General features: G+C 54.6%; 2 protein-coding genes across 7 annotated transcripts in view; both read left to right on the top strand.

Annotated features, from left to right (window-relative positions):
- The first annotated feature begins 634 nt into the window (after positions 1-634).
- On the top strand, positions 635-19161 carry LOC116952341 (sarcolemmal membrane-associated protein-like). 4 transcript variants are annotated; one of them, XM_032971600.2, is made up of 10 exons: positions 635-1129; positions 3963-4028; positions 4635-4796; positions 7932-8006; positions 8918-9087; positions 10193-10307; positions 10698-10815; positions 12510-12729; positions 14120-14224; positions 15007-19161. In XM_032971600.2, the coding sequence occupies exons 2-10, from the start codon at positions 3992-3994 to the stop codon at positions 15097-15099; spliced, it is 1095 nt and encodes a 364-aa protein (XP_032827491.1). In that variant the 5' UTR covers positions 635-1129; positions 3963-3991; the 3' UTR covers positions 15100-19161. The 4 variants fall into 4 exon arrangements, with proteins under 4 accessions (XP_032827491.1, XP_032827489.1, XP_032827490.1 ...); XM_032971598.2 differs by having other exon boundaries at positions 637-1129; positions 14084-14224; XM_032971599.2 differs by lacking the exon at positions 635-1129 and adding an exon at positions 1180-1354 and having other exon boundaries at positions 14084-14224.
- A 1342-nt stretch (positions 19162-20503) lies between these two features.
- The window catches only part of SLMAP (sarcolemma associated protein), a 39044-nt gene continuing 33219 nt past the window's right edge, over positions 20504-26328 (top strand). For 2 of the 3 annotated variants that reach the window (XM_032971556.2, XM_032971555.2), the window contains exon 1: positions 20505-21944. In XM_032971556.2, coding sequence (XP_032827447.2) covers positions 21753-21944 — 192 coding nt within the window. In that variant the 5' untranslated portion in view covers positions 20505-21752. Of the gene's footprint in view, positions 21945-26328 lie in introns of all 3 variants that reach the window. The other variant, XM_032971553.2, reaches the window with a different exon arrangement.

Here is a 26328-nt window from a genome sequence, read left to right as displayed (position 1 = left end):
GAGACGAACCAGCTCTATCCCCCCCCCCCCATACTGTGCCAACTTTACAATGCACAACCCCACACTCGCACGACGCCGTTGGACGCTTAGTAGGAGTGGCGTCGCCACCGGCACTTAACCCCTTCGTACCTATGTAGCCTTAACTCTCACCCAAACCCTTTAACGTAAACCCTTGAACGCTGACGCGTATCCCTGACCCCGTACACACCCAGGGAGGCGTGGAGAGGTGGCGATTGGGGGGCCGTCCATAAATGACGTCACGCGATCTTGGACGATTTTTGACCCCCCCCCCCCATCGTCACACGGCGTTACAAAAAGTCAGACCCCCCCTCAAATATGACGTCACAAAGCTCTGCCCCCCCGCCCCCCCCCCCAAAATAAAACATGCTTCAAATGGCTTTAAACTATTGTCTTTGTAGTGCGTATTTAATGTGCCGCTACACTCTGATGTTGTCGGAGAAAACAGTTATTAAAAAGTCTATTTAATTAAGTAGAACGTGTTGTCTATATTTATTTAAAGTTGCGCATTTTGATGTGACGTCACATTTCTCACCCCCCCCCCCTCTCGTCACACATCGTCACAAATGTCTGACCCCCCCCCCCTCTAGGTGCGTGACGTCATTTATGGACGGCCCCTGGGCCCCAGGTTCTTAGACCCCGGATACTTTTCGTATGCACGTTTAAAATAAGATTAAAAAAACCCCGCCCAGAGAAGCCTCACTAATTACAGGATATAATGCTCAGACCACGACATTCGTTTTGCAGGGGATGTCTCAGGCCCAGCAGGTGCCCGTCATAGCATACGGGGCCATTGTCCGAAACGTCGCCTATGTGTGGGGTTTTTGTTCTTTGTTTTGTGCCTGTGCACCAATGCCAGCAGAAGCGCATCGACACCCGATCGTGTGAATTAATCTTGGACATCCGGTGTAAGTTGCGCCGTTGTAGGCACCCCCCCCCCCTTGATTGAGCAAATGGAATAGCCCGCGTCGATCGACTCGCTCGTCTCGCCGGACCGTACCAACTCGGGCCTTGCGGGCGGAGAGGGGGGTGATGGGGAGTCTTCTTCTCTCATAGCGCGTCTGTCAGCCACGGTTCCTCGACTGCATTTGTTTTGTCCACAAATCGTGAGGTAAATGTCACACCTACAGGGCTCGTAATTACACCACCCCCCCTCACCCTTGGATTGAGAGGGGGCTCGTAAATTTCAGATCGAGGGCGCTCTGCCCCTAACCTTCGTAGGCGACATAACGGCGAAGTGCTGCTGCTGCTTAAGCTGCTGCTGCTGCTGCCCTCATGCATATCGCTTAATCTTCCCCCGGCATCGTTTCTTCAACGTGCATTTTAAACGTGTAATGTACGTTTATAATGACGCGCGGTCTACGCTGTCGTTGTCCGTGTTCCACACACACACGCGTAGATGTTAATATTAAATCATTGCTGCAAACAGTCGCGCGAATGACAAAGTGCCAAATGATGGGCGAGAGGGCGTGGGGAGGAGAAGCAGACGGAGCCCGCGAGCTCCGTGGCCCCCCCGGGGCGGCCGCGAGCTCCGTGGCCCCGGGGCGGCCCGCGAGCTCCGTGGCCCCGGGGCGGCCCGCGAGCTCCGTGGCCCCGGGGCGGCCCGCGAGCTCCGTGGCCCCCCCGAGGAGCCCGCGAGCTCCGTGGCCCCCCCGAGGCGGCCGCGAGCTCCGTGGCCCCCCCGGGGCTGTCGCTCTCCGCGGTGCTGGGCGCCGTGGCGACAGGCGGCCGGAGGATAGCAGCGGCGCCGAGTCGGGTTGGGTGAGCCCCCTCGTTCACCGAGTGATGGCACACACACACACAAATACCCCACCGGGTTATAACAACACCTCCTCCTGCTGATGCTGCTGTTACTGTCGCTGCTGCTGCTGCTTGCTGCTTCATAGCGACAGCTGTTTATCTGCGGTGTGTTGATGATGGGTGGCTGTGTGGGGAGCGGTAGTGTAGCGGTGAGCTGCTGTGCTGCGCTGCGTGACCCCCCGCGGCCCCGGGTTCGATTCGCGCTCGCGGCCAACAACACCGGTGGCGATTATTTGAACCGGTCCTGGGCCTCCCCCTAGGTCGACTCGGCCTCAAATGAGTACCTGGTGCGGTGTTGTAAACATCGCCACTGCGGAGACAAAGGCGGCCGGGCGTGGTGTTGGCCACCCACCCCCTCGCGTGCCGTGCCGGCCCACATAGGTGCTCGCTAACAGCACTTGCCCCTACAGTCTGTTACAGGCTATACGGGGGATCATTGTTTTTGTGTGATGTGTGGCGCGTGATGGATGGGTGTGTATGATGATCGGTGTGTGATGATGGGTGGTGTGTGATGTATGGTGTGTGATGATGGGTGGTATGTGATGTGTGGCGTGTGATGGGTAGGGTGGGTGTGTGATGTATAGTGTGTGATGATGAATGGGGTGTGATGATGGGTGGGTGTGTGATGATGGGTGAGTTGTGTTTGTGTATGTTGAAGTAATTTCCCACCGTACGTAGCCAACCGTACTAATCGGAGGTGTGTGTTGATTGGTGGTATAATTATGATGATGGGTGGTGTAGGGGGCACAGGTGGTGCATCGGCCAGTCATCTCAGTCAGTCGACCCATGGCACATGGGTCTGTCCCGTGACCTCCTGCCAGAGGGCATTCGACACTTCACGTGGCCTTTAACGTGCACATAGCTTGGCACAAGCGCCATGGTGACGTGAACGCTACTTCGTGGTCAATAGCGGTTGTTGTGTGATGATCAGTGGTGTGTGGTGATGGGTGGGGTGTGATGATGGGTGTGGTGATGGGTGGGGTGTGATGATGGTTGATGTGTGATGATGGGTGGGGTGTAATGATGGGTGAGGTGATTAGTGGGGTGTGATGATGGGTGATGTGTGGTGATGGGTGGGGTGTGATGATGGGTGTGGTGTGATGATGGGTAGGGTATGATGATGGTTGATGTGTGATGATGGGTGGGGTGTGATGATGGGTGTTGTGATGAGTGGGGTGTGATGATGGTTGATGTGTGATGATGGGTGGGGTGTGATGATGGGTATGGTGTGGTAATGGGTGAGATGTGATGATGGGTGATGTGTGGTAATGGGTGGGATGTGATGATGGGTGTGGTGTGATGATGGTTGATGTGTGATGATGGGTGGGGTGTGATGATGGGTGTTGTGATAAGTAGGGTGTGATGATGGGTGGGGTGTGATGATGGGTGCTGTGTAGTGATGGGTGGGGTGTGATGATGGGTAGGGTGTGATGATGGTTGATGTGTGATGATGGGTGGAATGTGATGATGGGTGGGGTGTGACGATGGGTGGGGTGTGATGATGGGTGGGGTGTGATGATGGGTGTTGTGATAAGTAGGGTGTGATGATGGGTGGGGTGTGATGATGGGTGCTGTGTAGTGATGGGTGGGGTGTGATGATGGGTAGGGTGTGATGATGGTTGATGTGTGATGATGGGTGGAATGTGATGATGGGTGGGGTGTGACGATGGGTGGGGTGTGATGATGGGTGGGGTGTAGTGATGGGTGGGGTGTGATGATGGGTGGGGTGTGATGATGGGTGGGGTGTGATGATGGATGATGTGTGACGATGGGTGGGGCGTGATGATGGGTATGGTGTGATGATGGGTGGGGTGTGATGATGGGTGGGGTGTGATGATGAGTGGTGTGTGATGATGAGTGGTATGTGACGTAGGGTGGTGGGTCATGATGTGCGATGTCATGCTATCTGTAATATGATGTCTGATGCTGTCAGCTGTTGCACACCTGTCTGCTGCAGAATGCTCTCTTCTGATGTCCGACTTCAGCGATTCTTGCCCTCGACTCAACAACATCAACTCTCTGATCAATGCTTTTGTATATTCAGCTGACATCATCTATTACCTGCTGCCTCAATCGCGACGATACCTGCTGTGCCCTGCTGTCACGTTCTGTCCGCTCTTGACCGTTGGGGCTGCTGCACTCAGGCCACTGCCCTTGCGGCTGTTCCGCGAAGATGGACGACCAGACCCAGGATGGCGTCGCCGTGCCAGGTTCGTCGACCTCACCAACGGCAAAAGATGCACAGAACCCAACCACGCAGCATCCAGCAGTCCCTTTGGGCGAGGGGCGACGGTTGTCTTCAAGCAAATTCACACTTTCCGCGGGCGGTGGAGCGGTGGCGCGGTGGTTAGCACACTCCGCTAGAGGGATGCTCGTGGGCTAGGGTTGGGGTCCGTCTGTCGCAGTCGCGACTCCTTCATTGTTTCAAAACGTTCGTCTGAGACGGTGGCAAAGTTGGTGCCTCAGAATTCCGGGTGCTGGGCCAGGCACCACCGAGGTCCTGGGTTCGAATCCCTCAGGGTGCCGGCTGCAATGAAGATGGGTTCTCGAGTGACGACATCGCACATGGTGATGTCATCCCCCTGCATGCCGACGATCAATACTTTCAGTGCAGATTTTAGTTGTGTGTCCATTATCACCAAGTTTTGGAAAACTGATCAAACCTGGCCGGATTTCTCCACCACTGCGAATCTTCAATGGCAACGCAACTTCACGTCGCCGTGCGCCGTCGCTCCGAGAGTTACAACGGACGGAGCGAACGCATTTACGCTTCGCGTGCGGGTGGGAAGCGTGACGCACGGTGTCTCCCCCGGTAGACGCGACGGCGGTGGTGGTGGTGGAGGAGAAGGAGCAGGATGGGGTGGTGGTCGAGGAGCAGGAGGAGGTGCCGTCCGAGGAGGTGCTGCGCCTACGGCGGGAGCTCGCCAGCGCTCGCGAGGTCGCGCGCAGCAGCGAGATGAAATGTCGTCAGCTGCAGGGTGATGGCCAGCACCGGGACACGGGGAGACGCGGGGACACCAAGGGGACGCAACGGGTTCATGGAGACACGGGGGTCACGGTGGGGACATAGGAGGGTGATGGACACAAGAGAGAGAGAGATAGAGACACGCAGAGACACGGGGGGGTGGGGGTCAGGGCATGGAGGGACATGGGAGATGTCATGGAATATGGGGCCATGGGGAGAAAGAGGGGACACGGAAGGGCACGAGGGGCATAGGACGATGTGTGATGCAGAGAGACGTGGACATGGGGGTGGGAATACACGGGAGACACAAGGACATGGGGGGGCACAGGGAGACACGGGGTGGGGGAGGCAGGTAAGAGCACAACAATTACAAGACAACGATGGATGTTGCTGTACGACTACCATTTACTGCCCAACACCTAACCCCGCGGCAGCCGATTCATAGTGGTCAACCCATTCCCACCGATCCAGATGATCTCGGGATTATCGCCAAGAGCTGTGCGGCCTCCACAGCAGCCCCTGTGGGCAGACAGGACCGCAGTGGGGACATTTGACTCCAATTCTGCTAAGCGCTGGAGACAGTGCCGAATTAAGCCAGTGCGGGGCCTGTAGCATATGTTATGAAGGGGCCCAAACTAAAAAAGAACACATTCAAACACATACATTTTTTACTTGCACAGTAAAGTAATTGTATTTTTTCATTTGCTATACAGCCAGAGAATATAACAAATCGCTAACCTTAAACACCCAGTCGTTCGTAAAAGTTGAAGGCAGTATAGTACTTTAGCAATAGAGCAAATGCAGATTCACTGAACCGGAATTGATAGCTTGAAAGCATTTAGCGTGAGGCCCTTGAAAGTGGGAGGCCCGTAGCATATGCTACTTTTGTTACGAGGATAATCCGGTACTGGTGAGTGTGTATCGCTGTGCGTGTGAGAGTGTATAGTTATGTGTGAGAGTGTATTGTTTTGTTTGTGAGAGTGCGAGTGTATCACCATGCACGTGTGGGGAGCGGTAGTGCAACGGTCCGCGCGCTGCGCTACGAACCCAGCGACCCGAGTTCGATTCCTGCTCACGGTCAACACCCAGTGCCGATTATCTGAACCGGTCATGGGACTCCCCGAGGCCGACGCAGCCTCAAATGAGTACCTGGTGTGGTGTGTAAACATCGTCACTGGGGAGACAAAGGCGCCCGGGCGTGGTGTTGGCCGTGCCGGCCTTCACAGTTCCTCACTAACAGCACTTGTCCCAACAGTCTTTTACAGACTATACGGGGATCTTTGTCTTTGGTGCTCACCAACAGCACTTGTCCCAAGAGTCTATTACAGACCTTACAGGGTTCTTTGTGGCGCAGCAGGGAGATGAAATGTCGTCAGCTGCAGGGTGACGGCCAGCACCGGGGCACGGGGAGACGCGGGGACACCAAGGGGACGCAACGGGTTCATGGAGACACGGGGGTCACGGTGGGGACGTAGGAGGGTGATGGACACAAGAGAGAGAGAGATAGAGACACGCAGGGACACGGGGGGGGGTGGGTGGGGGTGGTCGGGGCATGGAGGGACATGGGAGATGTCATGGAATATGGGGACACGGGGAGAAAGAGGGGACACGGAAGGGCACGAGGGGCATAGGACGATGTGTGATGCAGAGAGACGTGGAAATGGGGGTGGGAATACACGTGTGTAAGAGTGTCTCTCTCTGTGTGTGAGTGCATCTGTTTTACGAAGTGTCCCCGTGTCTCTGTGCATCTCCTTGTGAGTGTGAGGTAATTCATAGGTCTGCGGAGAGTGGTGGCGCAGTGGTTAGCACACTGCCTTACGAAGCCAGCCACCTGAGTTGGATTCTTGGCCACGGCCAACATCTGTAGCAAGTCCTATTGTAGTGTCGTAGGTCTCTCCTTCCTTCTTCTCGAGGCTAGTGTGTGTGTGCGGGTGGTGTGCGGCGCACACACACTCAGTCAGAGACGAGGTCGTCGCAGCGGGCACCGTCCTTCGCTTTATTATCTCTCGCGTTCACGCCACCAACTCCGGCCCCTTCTCTCCCTCCCACGACCACGCTGCCGTACGACCCGGCCCAGACACGACCATGTCCGTGTTGCACCGACGGCGTCGAACGAGACAGCCAACCACTGTCCGGCCACGCAAGGATCGGGCGAAGGTGGCAGCGATGACAGCGACAGCGAGACGAGTCCACTCCCAGAACCGGCAGCCCGGAGCTCTAGCTTTCCGCTGCTTTTATTCCCCTCGGTGCGGCTTGGCTCCGCCTTCTCGAACCCACCAGAGGGTTCTAGGATCCTCCCTACGAGGTCTACCGTGACCCTTGCCCCAGTTCCTCCGCCCTGCCGGCACACCCGCGTATATCCTGAACGGCGTGTGCGCTAAGTGTCCACCTGCAGTTACAGCTGCTGTACAGCAGTCAGTGCTGTGTCACTAAATTATCAAAACTTATTCTGGGCCTTCTCCATCTCGGTGAACTTAAATGATAACTTCATGGGTTGTGTACACATCAGCACTGGGAAGACGAAGACTGCCAGCCGTATTATCCAATAGGTCACAGTAGCCACTGTGCCTAGGGCCTACGAAAACTAAAGGGTCTACGAAATAAATAAATGTGCTTGCATGATAAAAATGTAAACCAAGATATCTTCTTGCATAAATATATTTATATCGCAGGGATAGGTAAAGTGTTTATACAAAGAGGCATGTCAATCGTTATTTTTTTCTTCATCATAAGGTGAGAAAAATTAACACCGGAGATGAACTTTTCGAGATTTTTTTGTAAATTGCAAAATTATCAACAGCATCTTCAAATGGTGTTTATCGCACATTCTCGACAGAGGGCAGTGCAAGGGAATGCGAGGCGGCGTTGCTGTGCTACACCTGAGACAAGCATGGTGACAGCGTCGTTTGTAGTAACATGGGGCAGCAACAGTGCCAGCTTGTAATAAGTGATCACTGAAGACCTACGAAACAGAAGTGCCTTGGGCCTACAAGAACCTTCATCCGGCCCTGCTTACCACACGACCCGCTCCTGCTCCGCTCCGACTTTAACAGGCGCCCGCAAACATTGCTCGCTCCATCGGTGTGTGTAGAGCACGCGGTGGCGGCGGTGATCTCTCCGTGTGTTCTTGCGTGTCCCCGCTTGGCAGTGCTGCTAGAGGAGGAGCAGTTCCAGTCGGCGCAGAAGGCAGAGGGCTACCTGCGGCAGATCCAGAGCCTGCAAGGTGACGTACTGGGAGGGTCCGTCACTCCATCTCCTCTGCTGCCCCCCCCTGTACACTACTTTCCCTTCACCCGGAACACCTGGGTTGCTCACAGGTTTGGGACGCTTGCCCTCAAGCGTCAATCTGCTGGGCGGCTTGTAGCATCGTTCACCATGATTGACGTAGACCCGGTTCAATAGGTGCTCGTGAACAGCACCCGCTCAACCGGTCTCTGCGTGCATGCGTTGCGATGCACGCACATCTAGGAAGCGTTAGTGCAAGTGGTGAGTGCACTGCGCTACAAATCCTACGACCCCAGTTCGATTCCCGCTCAAAGCTAACACCAGTGACGATTATATCTTGAGCCTGGGCATCCCCTCGGTCGACTCAGCCTTAAATGAGTACCCGGTGCGATGTGTACACATCGGCACTGGAGAGACAAAGGCGGCCGGGGCACGGCGCTAGTTACCGCACCAACCTCGAGTGGCGTCACGGTGGCTAGGAGATGTTAACTACCTCGCCTGGTTTACATGAGGTCGTGGGTACGATCCCAACACCGACGTCTGTTGTATATTTGGAGTTTGCGTGTCTCTCTCTCTTTCCCCGTGGTCGCTTGAATTTTTCTCCGGGTCCTCCGGTTTTTCCCTCCACATTTAGAATCAACATTCACGCGTTCAGAGTATTTGGCTGCTATACATGTCCACGTGATGATAAGCCCACTTCATTGCATTTGTGATGGCCAGGTCGCTTCTGAAAAAAAGACCTAGATAGCTCAGTAGGCCTTACCTGTTCAAATAAAAAAAAAATTATTTCGCGTGCGCCGTGTCGCTCTTCTTGGTATCCGCTGCTCGCCAACCGCACGCTCGCACCGCCCAGCGTGCGAGCGTGCTGCTACACGGGGGACCTTTTTGTCTCTGTGCGCTGCGTCCCAGCCGAGCTGCGCGCCGTGGGCCAGGAGATGGAGGAGCTCCGCGAGCACCGCGAGGGAGCCATCTCCGCCGAGCGTGACGGGGCCGCCACCGTCGAGGACGAGATGGCGGCGCTGAGCGCCACCGCCGAGCAGGTGTCGGCCGAGCAGGAGGCCGACATCGCCGAGCTGCAGGTGCGGGGCGTGGTGGGGGGGGGGGGGCTGCGGCTGGGTGGGGGGCAACAGCGGGCCGATGGGGTGGGCACAGCAGGAGGGGGGGGGACACAACGGGGGGGGGCGGGGGCACAGCGAAGCGGGGGGGGGGAGGGCGCGACGGGGTGGGGGGGATACAGCAGGGGGGTGGCACAATGGTGGGGGCCACAGTGGGGGGGACAGGAGGGAGGGGGGCCACACCGCAGGGGGGGGCACGGTGGGATGGGGGGCCACAGCATGGCCATTCCCACTCGTGAAGAGTCGTCCACGGCGTAGCCCGCCCGCTGTGGGTCTCCGTCGCAAGGATCGCAGTGGGGGCTCCTCGTCCGATTTCCCGGCGTGGTTGGACCACCTGCGCACTCGATAGCCATGCCGCTGGGCCGTGGCCGGGTGGCTGAGGGCTCGAGATGCAAAGCTGGCACCCGAGTTAGATTCCAGTCCACGACCAACATCCGTGGCCATTAACATCTCAACATGTCCTAGCCCTTCTAGATTTGAAGTTTTCGTGACTGCAAGGATCCATACTCTTTGGTTTTGTCGGTAAACTCACGTAGGTGAAAAATAATAACTCTCTTCATACGCTTCAGTAACTTTGCTGGAGCAGTCACACCTGAAGACGGTTGCTTGTGTTGCCTCCGAAACGTCGTGATTTAATTTATTTGTCTTCATTTTAATTAATTTTATTTTTTACCTACGTGACTTTACCGAAAAAACCAAAGAGTATGTCCTAGCCCCCCCACCCGTGTTGGCTCACGAGCGTAGGATGGGGCTGTGCCAGCCGGAACAGGTGCTCACTAACAGCACTTGCTCAGAGGTCCAGAGGTGTTGAGCTGGCACCGCTGAGATGCTGGGCCCAAATCTTGTCTTCTCGAGCGGGACGAGTTGGCGGTCTCGGCTTGAGCCTCAAGGACTTTGCGCGTGAAAACGTGACTTCGTTAAAACAGCGTGCCCAGTGTTGTCTTGGCAGCGCCTTGAGATGGGGTCACGTCAGCACGCCAGGAGGCAAAGAATCCACGTCGCACCGCAATGAACGCGCTGCAATGATGAGCACGCGCGCGCGTGTGCGCATGCGTGCGTGCGGTGGCAGGAGGAGCTGGAGCGGGCTCGGATGGAACTCGAGAGAGCGTGCGGCTCCACTCGCTCGGCACCACCGGGAGATAGCGAGGAGACCCAAGTGGACGAGCAGGTCGCCCAGCTGAGAGGTGCGCCCCCCCCCCCAATCCCCTCCACCAACGCACGCCCGCACCGCAAACCATTTGCCCACCGAGTCGACCAATCGACCCGTGGACCGGACTCAATTACCGGGGGGCCCCTCTAAAAAGGGGGCCGCCACACCCCCCCATTATCCCACCTCCCGAAGATGGGAAACCCCCTACCAGCCATGCCCAGTGTGAAGCGGCCAACGATGACATCGCCAAGTGGCACACGTCGGACTGACGGTCTGAGCAAAGCCGCTCCGTTTTGAGTGCAGCCGAAGACATCGCCACTGTCTGCGCCCCCCCCTCCCCGTCGCCCCCAATTACCCCCCTCAAATGCCCCCCCCACCAACGACCTCCCCCCTCGACCCCCCCCCCCCCCACGACGACACGCAGAGTACTTTGAGCGCGCCGAGAGGGAGTGCCAGCGGCTGAAAGCGGAGTTCCAGAGAGCGCAGGACGAGAAGTCGGAGCTCAGGGGACAGCTCGCACAACTCAAGCTAGATCTACTCAGGTGCTGCTTCCTCCTTCTCCTCACTGCTCACCACTCACTCATTACCCATCACCCCTCGCCCATCAACCATCACTGCTCACCCATCAACAATCACTGCTCACCCATCAACAATCACTGCTCACCCATCAACCATCACTGCTCACCCATCAACAATCACTGCTCACCCATCAACCATCACTGCTCACCCATCAACCATCACTGCTCACCCATCAACCATCACTGCTCACCCATCAACCATCACACCTCGTCCACCAACCATCACTCACCCATCAACAATCACTGTTCGCCCATCAACCATCACTGCTCACCCATCAACAATCACTGCTCGTCTATCAACCATCACTGCTCGCCCATCAACCATCACTGCTCACCCATCAACCATCACACCTCGTCCACCAACCATCACTCACCCATCAACAATCACTGTTCGCCCATCAACCATCACTGCTCACCCATCAACCATCACTCACCCATCAACCATTACTGCTCACCCATCAACCATCACTCACCCATCAACCATCACTGCTCACCCATCAACCATCACTGCTCACCCATCAACCATCACTCACCCATCAACCATCACTGCTTGCCCATCAACCATCACTGCTCGCTCACCAACCATCACTACTCACCCATCAACAATCACTGCTCGCCCACCAACCATCACTGCTCACATATCAACCATCAGTACTCGCCCTTTAACCATCACTGCTCACCCATCAACCATCACTTACCCATCAACCATCACTGCTCCCCCATCACTCATCACTGCTCACCCATCAACCATCACTTACCCATCAACCATCAGTACTCGCTCACCAACCATCACTGCTCACCCATCAACCATCACCCCAACTGCCAGGCTCCACGCCAACACTCGTTTCTGGGCAGCTCCTGCACTAATCGTGACGGAACCACCCCATAATTCCACCGTTGGCCATTCCTGTAGAGACTTGAGACTGTCCTCCGGGAGGATGTCTCATGTTAAACGCCTCTTCGCTTCTCTTGAGGTGGCACTTTATTGAAGACGCGTTCACTCGACGTCAGGCAGAGTCCCCCCACTGCAAGAGCCCCGAGTCTCCCGCGCATCTCCCCCTTATATACCGACCGAGGCCACGCCCCCCTTCCCGAACCTTCTCGCTGACTTTGGACGCTCACTCCACCAGCAGACTCCACCGCCCTCTTCCGTCACTTCTCAATCATTCCCGTAGCCACCAGTCCCTTCGCAATCACAGCTGACACCCCTGTCATTACCTCCCGTGGCCACTAGTGCATTCGCACTGCAGGCTGACTTCCCTGTCATTACCTCCCGTGGCCACTACTCCATTCGCACTGCAGGCTGACAACAACACTCAACCACTCGCCCACTTATTCACCCTCTCACCCACGCACTCGCCACACTGCAGGTCACCTCACTGCCCTTTCTGCATCTTCCCTCGCACTGCCCCACTGGAATTCCCTCTCACACCATCATCATCATCATCATCGTCTCTTTCCCAAAATCTCTTTTAACCTCGCTCGCTCCAATAAATGCGTTCGTAACTCTATTACGATGTTGGTGGTGCTGCTGCTTGTTGCTGGCCGCTTGGCATTTTGTACCACCTGTGTGCCCCTGCTTTAGCAAGGTCTTTAAGATGGGAACATTGACCCGACGGGGACCACGTGACCCCCCTCCCCAACCTTCCTCCGGGCAGCACGAAGGAGCGGAACACGCAGCTGTGCTCCGAGGTGGCGGAGCTGCGCGCCGACACGGAGCGCGTGGACAGCTCGGCCGGGCTCGGTGACGCCAGCGAGAGGGAGGGCGAGGGCGACGGCCCCGGCATGGAGCTCAGCGACAGGGACGGGGCCTCGGGCACGGAGCTCCGCAACAGGCTGCGTGCCACGCGCGATCGCGCCCAGTTCATGCAGGAGGAGGTAACGCGGGGTCGGGCGCGCGAGCGTCGTTGCGTTTCGCCGTTCGGTTGGCTTCGAGCTCGGAGGCCAGAATCAGAGCCGGAATATTTAATTACGTCTACTGGAGGAAAGCCAATTAGCTGTAAAGCTTTTTGTCACAGATGTCCAGCCGTCTCACAGATGTCCAGTCGGCTAGAGATGCCGAGAGTTGGCACCGCTGAGACGGTGTGTAAAGCTGCCTTGTGTCTGGGAGACATGGGTGAACTGGCAGCCCCTCTCACCGTCAGAGCCACCTACGTGCGCATAGCCACGACAACTCTATCGCTCAGAGCAACCTCTTCACTCTTTCTGATCGTGGCGTAGGCTGCTGCTGCTCACAGGCCCTGCCCACTATATGTTGAGTCGAGCACAAAGCAAGAATATATTGGAGAAAGAAAAATCCAGATTTTCACAAATCTTATTGGACACCGGGACAGCCTTCCTGAACCAAACTGGGCTGTCCCATGACTCTATTCCATCACCTCCCTCTAACGATGCTTGGATACTTCACGTGGCATTGAAGTGCACTTAGCCTGGCTCAGTGATGAATGGCGGTTGTTGGTGTTGTTGTACGCCTTCGCTAACAGCACTTTCCCCAGCAGTCTGTTGAGGCGGCAGAGTAGTGGCACAGCAATAGCGTAGATGTCTCACAGCAAGGGGGGTCTGGGTTCGATTCCCGACTCAGGCACTGCTTTCTGTGTGGAATTTGTGTGTTCGCCCCCTGTCCTGCATGGGTTTCCCCAGTTTCTCTCCGATTTCCCCTCCTATATAGATAAACCCACACACACAGTGGAACTGGTATTGGCCAAACATCCTAATGCTGAACATTTACCTGCACCATCGCTGCACCATCGCTGCACCATCGCTGCACCATCGCTGCACAGCAGCGACAGCAACATCGCACTCTACAGCGAAAACTTGGCAAGACCCTCCTAAAAAAGTCTTTAGGCTCGGTGTGGCCTTCCTGGGTATACAAACTAAACAATGAAAATGCAGGCGACATGGGGAATTCCGTGTATGTGTGTGCCCGCGTGTAGCGGTTAGCGCTACGATGGGCTACGAACCCACCGAGCCGAGTTCAATTCCCGCTCATGGCCAACACCAGTGACGATTATCCTGGGCCTCCCCTAGGTAGACTCAGCCTAAAATGAGTATTTGGTGCGGTGAGTAAACATCGCCATTCGGGAGAAAAAGGTGGCTGGGTGTGATGCTGGCCACCCACCCCCTCGTGCCGGCCTTCATAGGTGCTCGCTAACAACATTTTCCCCGACACTCTGTTCAGGCTATATGGGGGGGTGGGGGGGTGGTCTTTGTCTTTGTGCGCACACGTGAGCAGTACAGGGACAGCCGTGCGCGCGTTGTCGAGTGGCAGGAGCGCTGCCAGTGGAGCGAGAACGACCGCGATTGGCTGGGCTCCGAGCTGCAGCGCTGCCACGAGCTGCTCACCTCGCTCGAGGGAGACGACGACTCCAGCCAGGTGGGGCCCACGGCTCGCCTGCCGCTCACTCCCTCATCGCGCTCACCATCGACCCGAGCCTCCCGCCTCCCACGATACTCCTCACCCTGCACCGACCAATCCTCGCCTACCGTTGCCATTCTCACCTGGCCTCACCCACAGCCATCAACAACCCATCACCTCTTCTCACCTGCCACTTCTCACAATGCTCCTCCTCCCCACCCTCACTTTATCTCTGTTAGCCTGAATGTTGTGTTTTTATATTAAAAAAAAAGTATAAAGGTGCAGCCCTACAATGGCTGGCTCACACCTCTGCCGGCAGAAGGGCCTCCACGAGAGGGAGATGTAGGGCCCCTCTGGAGGGTGTTTGGCCCCGCTCCTCCACGCTGGCCACATGGCTCAGAGGAGGTGGGCGTACCCAGACTTTACCCTACCACGCATGTCCCGCCGATCAACTAACTGTAGAGAACCAAATTACGCTGCCCTGCCAAGAGATCGAACCGGCGACCACTGAAATGCAAGTCCAGTTTGCTAATCATTACACCAAAGCAGCATCCATGTGTGTGTGTGAGTTGATGTGTGTGTGTAACGCCATGTGTGTGTGTCTAAAGTCGAGGTCTGTCTGTGCGAGTCCATGTGTGTGCGTGTGTAAGTCGATGTGAGTGTCTGTCTTTTTCGCCCGGGCAATGCTTGGTACTTATCGCTAGTATACAATAAAGATGATATAATGAGACGTATATATACACATTCTGAGGATGAGAATGACACACATGGTAAGAATTACACCCACATGTGTATTCCAGAAACCGTGGATCAAACGTATCCCCATGCTGGCCATAGTGATCGCAGTTGCCATGGCGACGGTGATCCCAAGGATCAACAAGTTGATGTCGTGAACGCTGCAATCAAAAGCTGGCCATCGGGATCCTCGCTCCAGGATCTGGTGGCTCCAGCATCCGGCCTTCGGTATCGGCGACACACGGAAGTATAGTCCCCGTGTCGGGATTTTCTGCACGCTAGACAATTGTCGCCTCTTTCTTCGTGTGTGCGTGTGATGCTAACAATGTGTTTGAGAAATTATAAGACGACTTAATTGTGAATGGTTGTGCGCAATCGCTGGGTGAAGCGGAATTATCAATCTTGTTCACGCGTTGGAACGTGGTGCGGCTCACGCGGGCAAGGGAGCGTTCCGAGAATCACAGTGTTTTGTTGATCCGAATAACTTTTTTTTAAATATATAAACTTCTCAATGTCAGAGCTCGGCGAGGAGCATAGCTCTGCTGGCTGCCGTACACGAAAACAGGAAGACACGCAGGCAGACGACACGCGGACCACGGGACATATATGGACGGACACGCAAGACCACAGGCACACAGATGATGCGTCGGCTAAAGTGTCAGCTGTATAGATGCAGACGACAAATGTAGAGACACGATAGATTGCTATACAGACAGACACGCAGAGACAAGCAGACCACTGCAGTGACAGGTAAACAGTCACACAGAGCACTCACAGATTAACAGTGACGAGTAACACACAGACCAGAGAGACACGCCGACGTCGTGACAGATAGATAGTAATAGGCGCACAATGAAATACAGACAGTCGCACAGACCATAGGCATGCAGATGAAATGATGGACGTGAAGACAGATGGACACAGACAAGCAGACAGAATCAGAATCTATATTTATGTTATATTGAAGGAATCCGATGAGCTATAAAGCTCTTTTTCACAGATGTTTCAGTATGGAGTGCAAAGAGTCACACAGACAGGCACAGCATAGACAGTCACTCGTACACAGCATTACAAAGACAAATATCCCCCGTATAGCCTTAACATACTGTTGGGGCATGTGTTGTTAGCGAACACCTATGATGGCCGGCACGGCACACGAGGGGGTGGGTGGACAACACCACGCCCGGTCACCTTTGTCTCCCCAGTGGCGATGTTTACACACCGCACCAGGTACTAATTTGAGGTTCAAATAATTGTCACCGGTGTTGGCCGTGAGCGGGAATCAAACTCGGGTCGCCGGGGGTTCGTAGCGCACCTTATGCGCTCACCGCTCCCCGCAACACACAGCAAGACAGACACACAATACACGAACCACATTTGCGCACAGGCACAATAACCGAGTGGCAGACAGACGCATGCACACGCATAAAGAAGCAACCACCACCGCCGCCGCTCACCACTAAGTGGCGGCAACGTCAATACGATGCTTGCGTCAGACCAAGCGTACTCTGACCAGAGAAGCACAGACAACAGACCCCGACACGAAACGAAAGACAGAGAGACAGACTAATGGGCGACACAGGCAGGCAATGAGACGGACGGACACGCGCGTGTTGCACCTAGGGCTGCAGCAGCCCCCTTCAGTCTGAAACAGGGTTTACTCATCTTTCCTACAAATTCCCACGAGTCACGCAGATTTCCTGCACAGGTCGCTCTGTGTGCAACGGTTTCTTTCCTGCCTGTGCTTTCTTCACCTGCGATCGGGTGGGGGGGCCGGGGTGGGGTGCATGGTAGCGGCCGGGGGGGGGTCTGTGGCGTCGGTGCATGGCAGGTTTCCCACGGACGGTATGCGAGCCGTTACGGTCGAGTCCGCTCGCGCCACGTCGAGAACAGCGGCGCAGGGCCCTCGACACCGCAGCGCGATCCCCGGTCCGCCCGGGGTTCAACTCCTGATCGGTTAGGGGAGGGGGGGGGGGACCAAGTGCCGGGCTACAAAGAGGGGGGAGAGTGAAATTGGACAGGGTAGGGTTTGGGACCCGTTTCATTGCTTGCACCTTGCTCGTGCCGCACATTATTCGTGCTATGCCACTGAGAACCCACAGACGTTGTGAGGATCGTGACCCATCGACTCGCATAGAGACCCACAGTATGCGTCTGTGTTGAACTTATTTCGCACCGTATTTAGCCGACCGCGTTAATCGAAGGTGCTGATCGGAGACTCGCATAGAGACTCGCGGACTAGAATAGGTTCCCATCGACTAACATAGAACCTATAGACTAACACAATGTGTACAAACAGTGCATCTGCATCGACACCCATGGGCCAGGTGGGACCCAAGCACCAGGCTATAAAGCACGGGGTGGGGAATGTTGGACGGGCTGCCCCAATGCATTCCATACATCGGGACCCTTGCCAGCTGTGCTATTGCTCTTGCACATGGCCTGAATTCAACAATTGTGGCTTTTTAGCTGTGCCGTTTAATTGTCAGTCCCACCACCCGGCGTGTCCACGTTCACCGCCGCGCCTCCACCTACGATTCCGTCAATGTCCATGATCTGGACTTGTGCTGCAGCTGGAGATTCGGTGCCGCGTTTTCTCTCACTCTGGCATTTCAATGACTCCAAGTTCACGTAATTATTATTGAGCACACGTAAAGCCATTCTAATAGCACAAGGCGACCGCGAGGGCGTTTTTTTTCACAGGCAACGGATGCAGGAGGACGATGTTTCCATGGAATCCCAATGAAGCCACCCGCAGGTATTTTTTCTAATTTTGGCCGTGTCGCCAACGCACGATGCCCGACTCGTTTCGAATGGCATCGCGGGATCTTTAACGTCCGCTGTGAAGCAGACGCCGAGTGTTTTACGGTCAATGCACTCCGCAGTAATAAATGGGGCGGCCTGCTGGATTTGAACCGCACAATTTGCATTCATTCATTGATTGTAAATGTATTGTTACGCACACGATTCGATACACGTATCGCGAGTGAAATAATCAGCGTTAATCGATGCTCACTAGAAGCCCAACACCACACCACTTACTCCATTGGCCCAGACCCAACGTTTTTCCAGGTAAGCACCACCTGAGACGCAACACATGGCTTGTACCAACATCGTTAGATCGCCATGAAAGTGAATTATGCAGTCACATCACTTACTAAGTAGGTTATCACATTATCCACTTTTATCCATATAGCACACACAAACAGGTACGGTCTTGCTAAATGTGTGCCACCTCTGGTGGTGCCGGGCAGAATCTGGCGGGACTCATCGCCGGTTTTACACGTTTACCGATCACCAGGTCCGATCAGTTGTGCGTACGATTCTCATGTTTGCATTTCAATCGAGGAGACTGCCAATCGCGCGAATGCCTTTTGCCACGGGTGAATGTGCCGTGAGAACGGACGTTGTAAACACCGATTTAAAAAAAAAAAGATTTAACAAGCCACTCGGCCCGTGTCAATTTTCAACTTTAAATGCACAACGCAAAGAAGCAACCGGGCCCAAGGATCCAATTACCCGTTAGGCTAACGAGGGCTCACGCCTTGACATACGCCGCTGACACCCGCGCGATTGTGCGCGTCGTGTTCCCGTGGATTTGACTTCGCTGTGGGGGAGGCGGAGGGGTTGTTGGTGGTGGTGGTGGCGGGTGGAGGGCAGGACAGGTGGTGTTGCAGTATTTGTTTAAACTGAGCCGCGCTTAGTTGGAGGCTCGCTCACGTTCCCCACACGCGGGGTCCGTGAGAGTGGGCGTCTTGATTTACTTTATACACACCACGTCATTGAAAATTGGTATTACATTACACGTACAGTATTTACATTTTTGAAGTAAGTCAACATCCTGCCCCTTTAGGGGGGCGCTGGCACGGCGATGCAGAGGGCGCCAGTCTCAATCTCCCGGTTAGCTCTGCGCCGAGAATGGCCGGGATTGTAATTTTAATCATTGCAACCAAAGTGTCCATCTCTGTGGGAATTTTCAATGCAAGACGCTCATTTCCGTTGGCCGTCCTGAGCCACTGGTGGAAATTCCACATTCGTATGGCCCGAGACCACTTACAGGACACGTTTGAAGTATTTTAAATGTAATATTCCACCGGGGTACAAGCTGCTAATGCGTTTGCATAATAACATTCCTTATTTCAGTGTATGCAATCTGCAACATAACTGTACTCGATGTTGGCGTTTATTTATTTGCGGAAATAAATATAATCTGCTCCGTGTTTTAGTCTGCAGGATCGTGCCTTTTTGAATGGGTGCAGTACGCTTTGTAATGGTTACATCGAGTGCCCTATTTTTTAACATCTGTAAAGCCTGCTGTGCACACGGTGATCGCCCATCCAGGCTGCGGCTGGCCTACAGAATGCATTATTGTACTCTACTCCTATGCTCCGTAGGCTATGCTCTCCACCGGAGCTTAACTTCAGCTGGACCTGCCTGGGCCCGAGCTCCGGAAAATACCCCCCCCCCCCCTCCCTCATCATCATCTTCTGAAACCATGAAAAATTATTCCATGAAAAAAATTTAACCATTCTCCTCATCCACTTAAATCAACCCGCATTGACCAGCGTGGTAAAGTATGGGCAGATCTAAAAATATTTTAAAAAATAAATTTAATTTGACCAGGTAAGGCCCACTGAGCTATCCAGCTGTTTTTCAGAAGCGACCCGGCCATCACAAATGAGAGCTCAACGCAGTAGCCTATCACGTGGACATTTGTAGCAGCAGCCAAAATACTCTAATCGTGTGATGTTGATCCTAAATGTGGATGGACAAAAAGAACCGGAGGACCCGGAGAAAAATCCACGCGACCACCGGGACAACACGCAAACTCCAAATTCACAGGCGCCAGGGTCGGGATCGAACCCACGACCTTGCTTGCACACCCAGGCGAGGTAGTTAACATCCTCGCCAACTTGGCGCTCAAATAAACCTGTCTCACCCCCACCGCTGCCACAATTTCGAATCTGTGGACAGGGAAACGGGGGGGTGTGGAGGGGGCGGGGCTGTAACATTGTGCAGTCTGTGCACGTCACGTGGGTCTGTAATTGCGTGCCGGCAGGAACACCGCGTGCGCTGCTGCCGTGATGCATATGCATTGCGATGCTGTCAGGCACCGCCTCGCCCACTCAATACGTCACCCACCACCACCACTGACTGCCCTGTCAATCAAAGGCGCGTTCCATTCACAGCAATGGGAGGGGGATTGTAAAGTAACATGGAGCGACTTAAGGGGGGGGGGGAAAGGGGGTAACTACCAACGCTCGTCTCGTTAAATATTTTTTTATTTGCACTGCGATCGGTATAAATGTTGCAATAGTATCTGTGGGAATTATATAGCTTCTCAATTTATGTTAAATGCACGATTTTAATGCGTCCACGATTTCGGGCAGAAATATATTTCATTTAAATGTTCGACTTGCCCCTCCGTTTACTCGCGAATGGTATCGCCCAGCTCGACGGACTCGTCGAGAGGTCCCATTAGAATCCATAGCGCAGATATACAGGAATCCTTCACGCCCCCCTTCGTATTGCATTGGTCGCTCGCTACCCACGTGACCGCCAGCTGGTCCAATCGGGACCGCGCTTGCGCCCATCCGCAGTGGGAAATTGAGCGGCCGCAGCGGCCGAGTTGGAGGGTCCACCGTTCTCTCCTCCCGGATTCCTGCTTAATTTTGTCATCTTAGTTCTCGTCACAGTCTCGGACCCGCCGTCGGCTTTGCTGGCGCCCAAAGTCCGGGTCGGGATCTGCGGCGAGAATCCAGCGGGACGGGGGTAGCGGACGGCCCCTGAAGGTTGGCCGGCACCGAGGGTCCCCATCTCGGCAAAACGCCGCAGGCGAAGCCGTAGGCTTCAGGCCTAGGCCTCGGTCTTCCATTGCCCGCGGGGGGAAGCTGCGGAAGGAGTGAACGTTGACGATCCTCGTCTCCCTGCGAACGAAGGGGGCGAATATGCGCGGTGGCGGCGGCGGCAGAATGTGATGTGAGCGTCGGCGCGGGCTGTGGAGGAGGAGGAGGGAGCGGCTCGGTGAGCGCGGCGGTGAATGCTGAAGGTACGCGCGGGGTTCGCGGCTGGCTCGGTGGTGGTGGCGGCGGCGGCGGTGGTGGTGGAGGGAGAGACGGGGGAGACGCAGGTGAGACGCGGGGAGACGGGCACACTCGTGGAGACACTTGGCACGTCGAGGCGCTGAGAGGTGTATGACAGCCGGGAGGAAGACACGTGGATGCATTGATGCGTTGCGGGAGACTGGGACGTGGATACGCCTGGGAACGCGTGGAGCGACAGACGCGTTGAGGAAAGGGGACGGGGGGGGATACTGGAACGCGTGAAGACACGAAGACACGGACAACGCTTGGAGAGAGACACATGTACGGGGAGACGGATACGTGGAGACACGGACGGTGACACGTAAAGACAGAGACGTGAATACGTTGAGACGGAGGCAGTGATTCATCGTCGGTACGTGCGTAAGACACGGACGCGGAAAAGAAGACGTGGAGATACGCGAAGACAACGTAGATACGGTGGAGTCCGGTCAACACAGACTCGCGGTGGACTCCGGCTGAAAAGGCCGCGCCGAGACACAACAGGAGACACGAGGGAGAGACGCGGGCAGGTGAAGACGCCGCCGTAACGTGGAGACGGGAGACACGGATATAATCGAGACCACTGGAGCGACACGGAGACCAGAGCTCTGAGAGCCCGGAGTCTCGCGGAGTCCGCAAACCTGCTTCGCCTACAGCGAGACCTCCACTGTTTTTGTTTTCCATTTTTCTTCTCCTCCTCCTCCCTGCCACTCACCCCCGAAGAGACAATGCCGTCCGCCCTGGCCGTGTTCACCTGCCGCCCGGCGTCGCACCCCTTTCAGGAGCGCCACGTCTACCTGGACGAGTCGGTCAAGATCGGCCGCTCCGTGGCGCGGTGCCGACCAAGCCCCAACAACGCCACCTTCGACTGCAAGGTCCTGTCACGGAACCACGCGCTGTTGTGGTTCGAGAACGACAAGGTAATCGCGATGGCAGTGACGCTGATTGTCGTCGGTGCTGTCAGCCGAGACGACGGCCCCTGTGAGATGCAGGGGAACGAAAAGTGGTCTTGGGTATAAACCCGAACCCCTAAACCCAAACTCTGAAGCCGAACCCCTAAACCCAAACTCTGAAACCGAACCCCCAATTCCCAGATCCCGAAACCCCAACACTGGGGTTTCACTCCAGCGCTGTCCTCCAGACAGTCTCGTCCCTTAACCTGATGAAGGCCGCTTGTGTTGTGGCCGAAACGTCGTGATTTTTGTTATTTTATATTTTTTACCTACGTGACTTTACCCAATAGAACCAAAGAGTATGGATCCTAGTAGTCACGAAAGCTTTAAATCTAGAACCCAACACTGAACTCTAAACCTCAGCCCTAAACCCTTAACCCTAAATCTTAACCCCTAAACCCTAGCGCCATACCCTAGTACTTAAACCTTAACACCAAACTCCAAACCACAACGCTGAACACCTAATTCTAAACTCCAACCCTAAATGCCAACCCTGTCCCTAAACCCATAAACCTCTAAACCGCACCACTAAACCCAAACTCCATCCCAATGCACTGAGTTTGGTGGCACTTCTGTTTCTCCAGGACTCAGTAAACTGTTAACCACAACGTACCGGCAATGATTCTGCTGCTGATGATGATGTTGAGACACTGACTAGACGGGGCGCATTCAGGGTGATTCGCTCGTTGGAGGGCCTCTTTTTCCCTCTCCCGGTTGGGGCGGGCAGGGTGGGGGGGGGGCGCTGATTTTGTCTGCAGTTTGGCCACCGTCACGCGAGGTTTGGGCCCGGGCTAATGACCTAATTGGCTAATTTGCACTAGCGCCCACTTCCAAACGTGGGAGGCGTTTGTGTTGTGGCATAGAGCCCGGTAACCCGGTTGCTTATTAACGCCTCGAGTGGAATTTTACCGTAGCTTTGGCATTTTAAGCAGCAGTACGAGCTTCGCGATCAGCAGACAGTGGCATCTCTTCAACGGTCCGACGACTGCTGATGAGGATCGTGAAAATCTAGACCGAATGCAGAGTTTTGACAGTTTAAACACATTCCACGACTGGATAAGCATGGGTCTGGATGAAATTCCATAGGATCTTGCATATATCTCTTTCAACACGTCTGGCCAGCGTGGAAGAGTAGGCCAAAGACACCATTTTGAGGGGTTCTCTAGCGCCCCCTCTTGGCAGATGTCCTTCCTCCAGCGGTGGCGTGAGCGAGCTGTATGCAGCGCTGCGGCTTTACCTTGGCTGCTCCATGCTTTGTACCTCAACTTGGACCCAAACTTGACCTCAGGAGGTCAGTCTTTTGCAAACTCCGTGTGGTCGTGACTCCCTTCAAGAGGCGTGAGCTTCAGGGGGATAGTCTGTCAGGCTATGTTTTTTACTTCCGTGTTTATTTTGGAGAAATGTGAGGTCACTTCTTGAACTCCACTGGGGATCGTGACCTACAGTTTGGGAGACCCCATACTGCTAAGTCGGGATTTCCCTCCTCGGCTGTGTCACGTTGTAAATTTGTGTAAAGTCGTACATTTAATGGTACTATATTCCCCGGATAAAAATATTGTACAGAACGTAAAACGCACAGATGTCTTCTGGGAAATGACTCTGAACAACTGCTGACATCTTTTGTCCTCTTGAATGGTTGGGTATTGCGATGGAGAACCATCTACTGGTAGTGGATTCTGACCAACTAGATTAGAACACGCCTTTCGAAAGACAGTGTTACAAAAACTAATTAACAACAGCACTCACCACCGATACTAGCCTTGGCCAGGAATCGATATTGGGTCACCGTGTTCATACCGTAGTGCACTATCCACCGCGCCACCGTCGCGCCCCATCAGGCAGTAACGTACTGGTAAAGTCACGCGTGCGTGCGCACACACGAGCACATGCGGACTGTATTTGTGAGCAGGCGAGAGCAATTTGAGAAAAGAGACTCTTCAGATATAGAGGAGACCTGGGATGGAAACAGAGAATGTGCAGTGCAGAGTACATCAGGGCGGAAAACGAGTAATACTTCTCTTATTGTAAGATTAACCGACATCAGATCATTAAACAATAAACGACGGCCACTGTTTAACGATTCTCCCCACGGCAATCCGATGGATGGGCACGATTCAGGGTCACACTTTTACGAAGAAAACGATCCTAGCCTGGCTTTGTCAATACCACGCATGGTGCCTCGGGGAAGTGTGCTCACAATACAATGGTCGCTAGGAAGAGTGTCTGTTGCACACATGCACTGTCTGAGAGTAGTTTTATTCTTTCAACACACAGACCCAAAGGGCCAAAACGTCAAGCAGCCAGCAATAAGCAGCACTGGTATCAAAGTTGTTACGGATAAGAGTTACAAACACGTTGTTTGAATCAGAGGTTATTATTGTGAAAGCTTGGGTAAAGGAGATAACGATGGGAGAGGAAATTCCACAGTGGAGCGGTGTGAGGGAAGATGCAGAAAGAGAATTGAGACCTGCGGTGTGGTAAGTGGATAGGCAGGTGAGTGGGTGGGTGAGTTCTTGTCACCTGCAGTGTTGGTGGTCGATCACAGTGCGGTGGATGAGACTAAACATCCATTCTGGTTGACCGGAACCTCAACGGGCGGAGGAATCAACGCGTGAAGTTTACGGGAATGTTAACTTTGCTCATAGCAATAGATGAGTGGTAAGCAGGTGACTGATCACCGGTGAACGAGTCACTGGAGTCATGAATCCGAGAGTGCTGTATCATCACTTACCCCGACTCCTTCATGATGAATTCTATCAAGTGCAGTGAGGTAGGAAACTGGGTGCTTCACCCAAGATATGACAACAATATAAATGAGTGTGTGTGTGAAGAGAGAGTGTCCGGTGGAGAGAGCGTCACTTCCTTTGAGAGTCTCAGCCGGAGGGTGAGTCTGCTCGACTGTTTTTAGAGAGAGTTAAGTTTACCTGCCGAATACCCTAGCTGCGTGGACCTGCGGCACTAAGACCCCACCACAACTCATGCACGACCACAACCGGCAACATCACATCGGCCAAAGCCACGATCGTTTTGCCTTAGGAGAAACTTTTGGCTCGTTGGTTTTGTGCCGGCCATACCGGCAATGATGGGAACGGCACCTCGGCATGCTCCTGAACGCACGACGGAGCCAGGAAGGGGTTGGGGGGGGGTGGACGGTCGTCGGTATGTTGGGGGGTACACTTACCTTTCCAAATTTGCGCACAGCCGGCTTATTTTTAGAATTCGTGGCAGTGGGGGGGGGAGTCTGTTGACATCGCCGCCTCGGCGAGTAACAAATGTGGTCCGTCTGCCGGTCTCAATGGTGGTGGAGGAGGGCCGGTCGCTTGGTTCCTGTTATTCATTCAAATGCCCGTCGCAAGTGCCGACGGAACAAGGCAACCGCTGTTAATTTCGTGCAACGTTTTTTTTTGGACGGCATTGGCGGCGGTGTCGGAGCTGGGATAGCCGCCCTTCCCACTCTCCACATCCCCCCCCCCTCCCCTCACTTCGGGGTGATTGAAACGCCGTGACAAATCATAGCGCCGCAGGGAAACGAGTGGCCTGGAGATCGGAGATGCCGAGCCGGCTCTGCTGAGAACCTACGGTCGAATCCTGGTCTCAGCAGCCGCCTGTGCTTGTACGGCGCTCTCGAGTGGGGCGAGTCGTTGCAGCCGGATCACCAGACTCGCATTGCGTATTCCACCCGTCGCACGTCTGCCCTGACCAATTAACCGTCTGCAGTGTTTGCAGTGTGGTGGTGTAACTGTCATTTCGTACACAAGTTCACAAATCCGATCTGTTCGCTTATCTGCCTATTCCCTCGTCCCGAGCAAGTCGGACGTGCACCGTTGGACTGTATTTGGTTTGACCGCTTGCGCACCATCGCTTTGGATTAATTTGCTTCTTTTCCTTCTCCACTCACGTTTGGTTACCACGAGTCTAAGCCGTCTTGAACCTTACCCCCAGCCCTCTTCTGCCACTGCGGTGCAACGGTCAGAAACAATGGAGAAAGGTTTCTTGAATCCCCCCCCCCTTACCGCCCCTTGTCCACTCGGTCAAGCAGTCACTTTAAGATGTTTCTTGTTCATGTTTTTGTTTTGTTGCGGTTGCACCCGAGTCAAGAGCCGCATGGCTCACAGGGTTATATCTAATAAATGAAACTGAAAACTTAAACTGAAGGACCATGGGGTGGGTACTCCCACCAGTGTGGAAGAGCCGACCAAATACCCTCTATAAAGGGGCTCTCTCCAGAGCTTCCTCTTCTGCCAGCAGTGACGTGAGCAAGCAATTGCAGGGCTACACTTTTAGCGCAAGCTCTTACTTCCTTGAACGTTACACCCAGCTCTCCCCCTCCAGAGAGACTTTCAACTGCGTT

The sequence above is a fragment of the Petromyzon marinus genome, chromosome 46, assembly GCF_048934315.1.
Source record: "Petromyzon marinus isolate PM22_M1 ecotype Great Lakes invasive population chromosome 46, UKy_Petmar_22M1.pri1.0, whole genome shotgun sequence".
NCBI lineage: Eukaryota > Metazoa > Chordata > Hyperoartia > Petromyzontiformes > Petromyzontidae > Petromyzon > Petromyzon marinus.
This window is presented reverse-complemented; position numbering and strand designations above follow the sequence as displayed.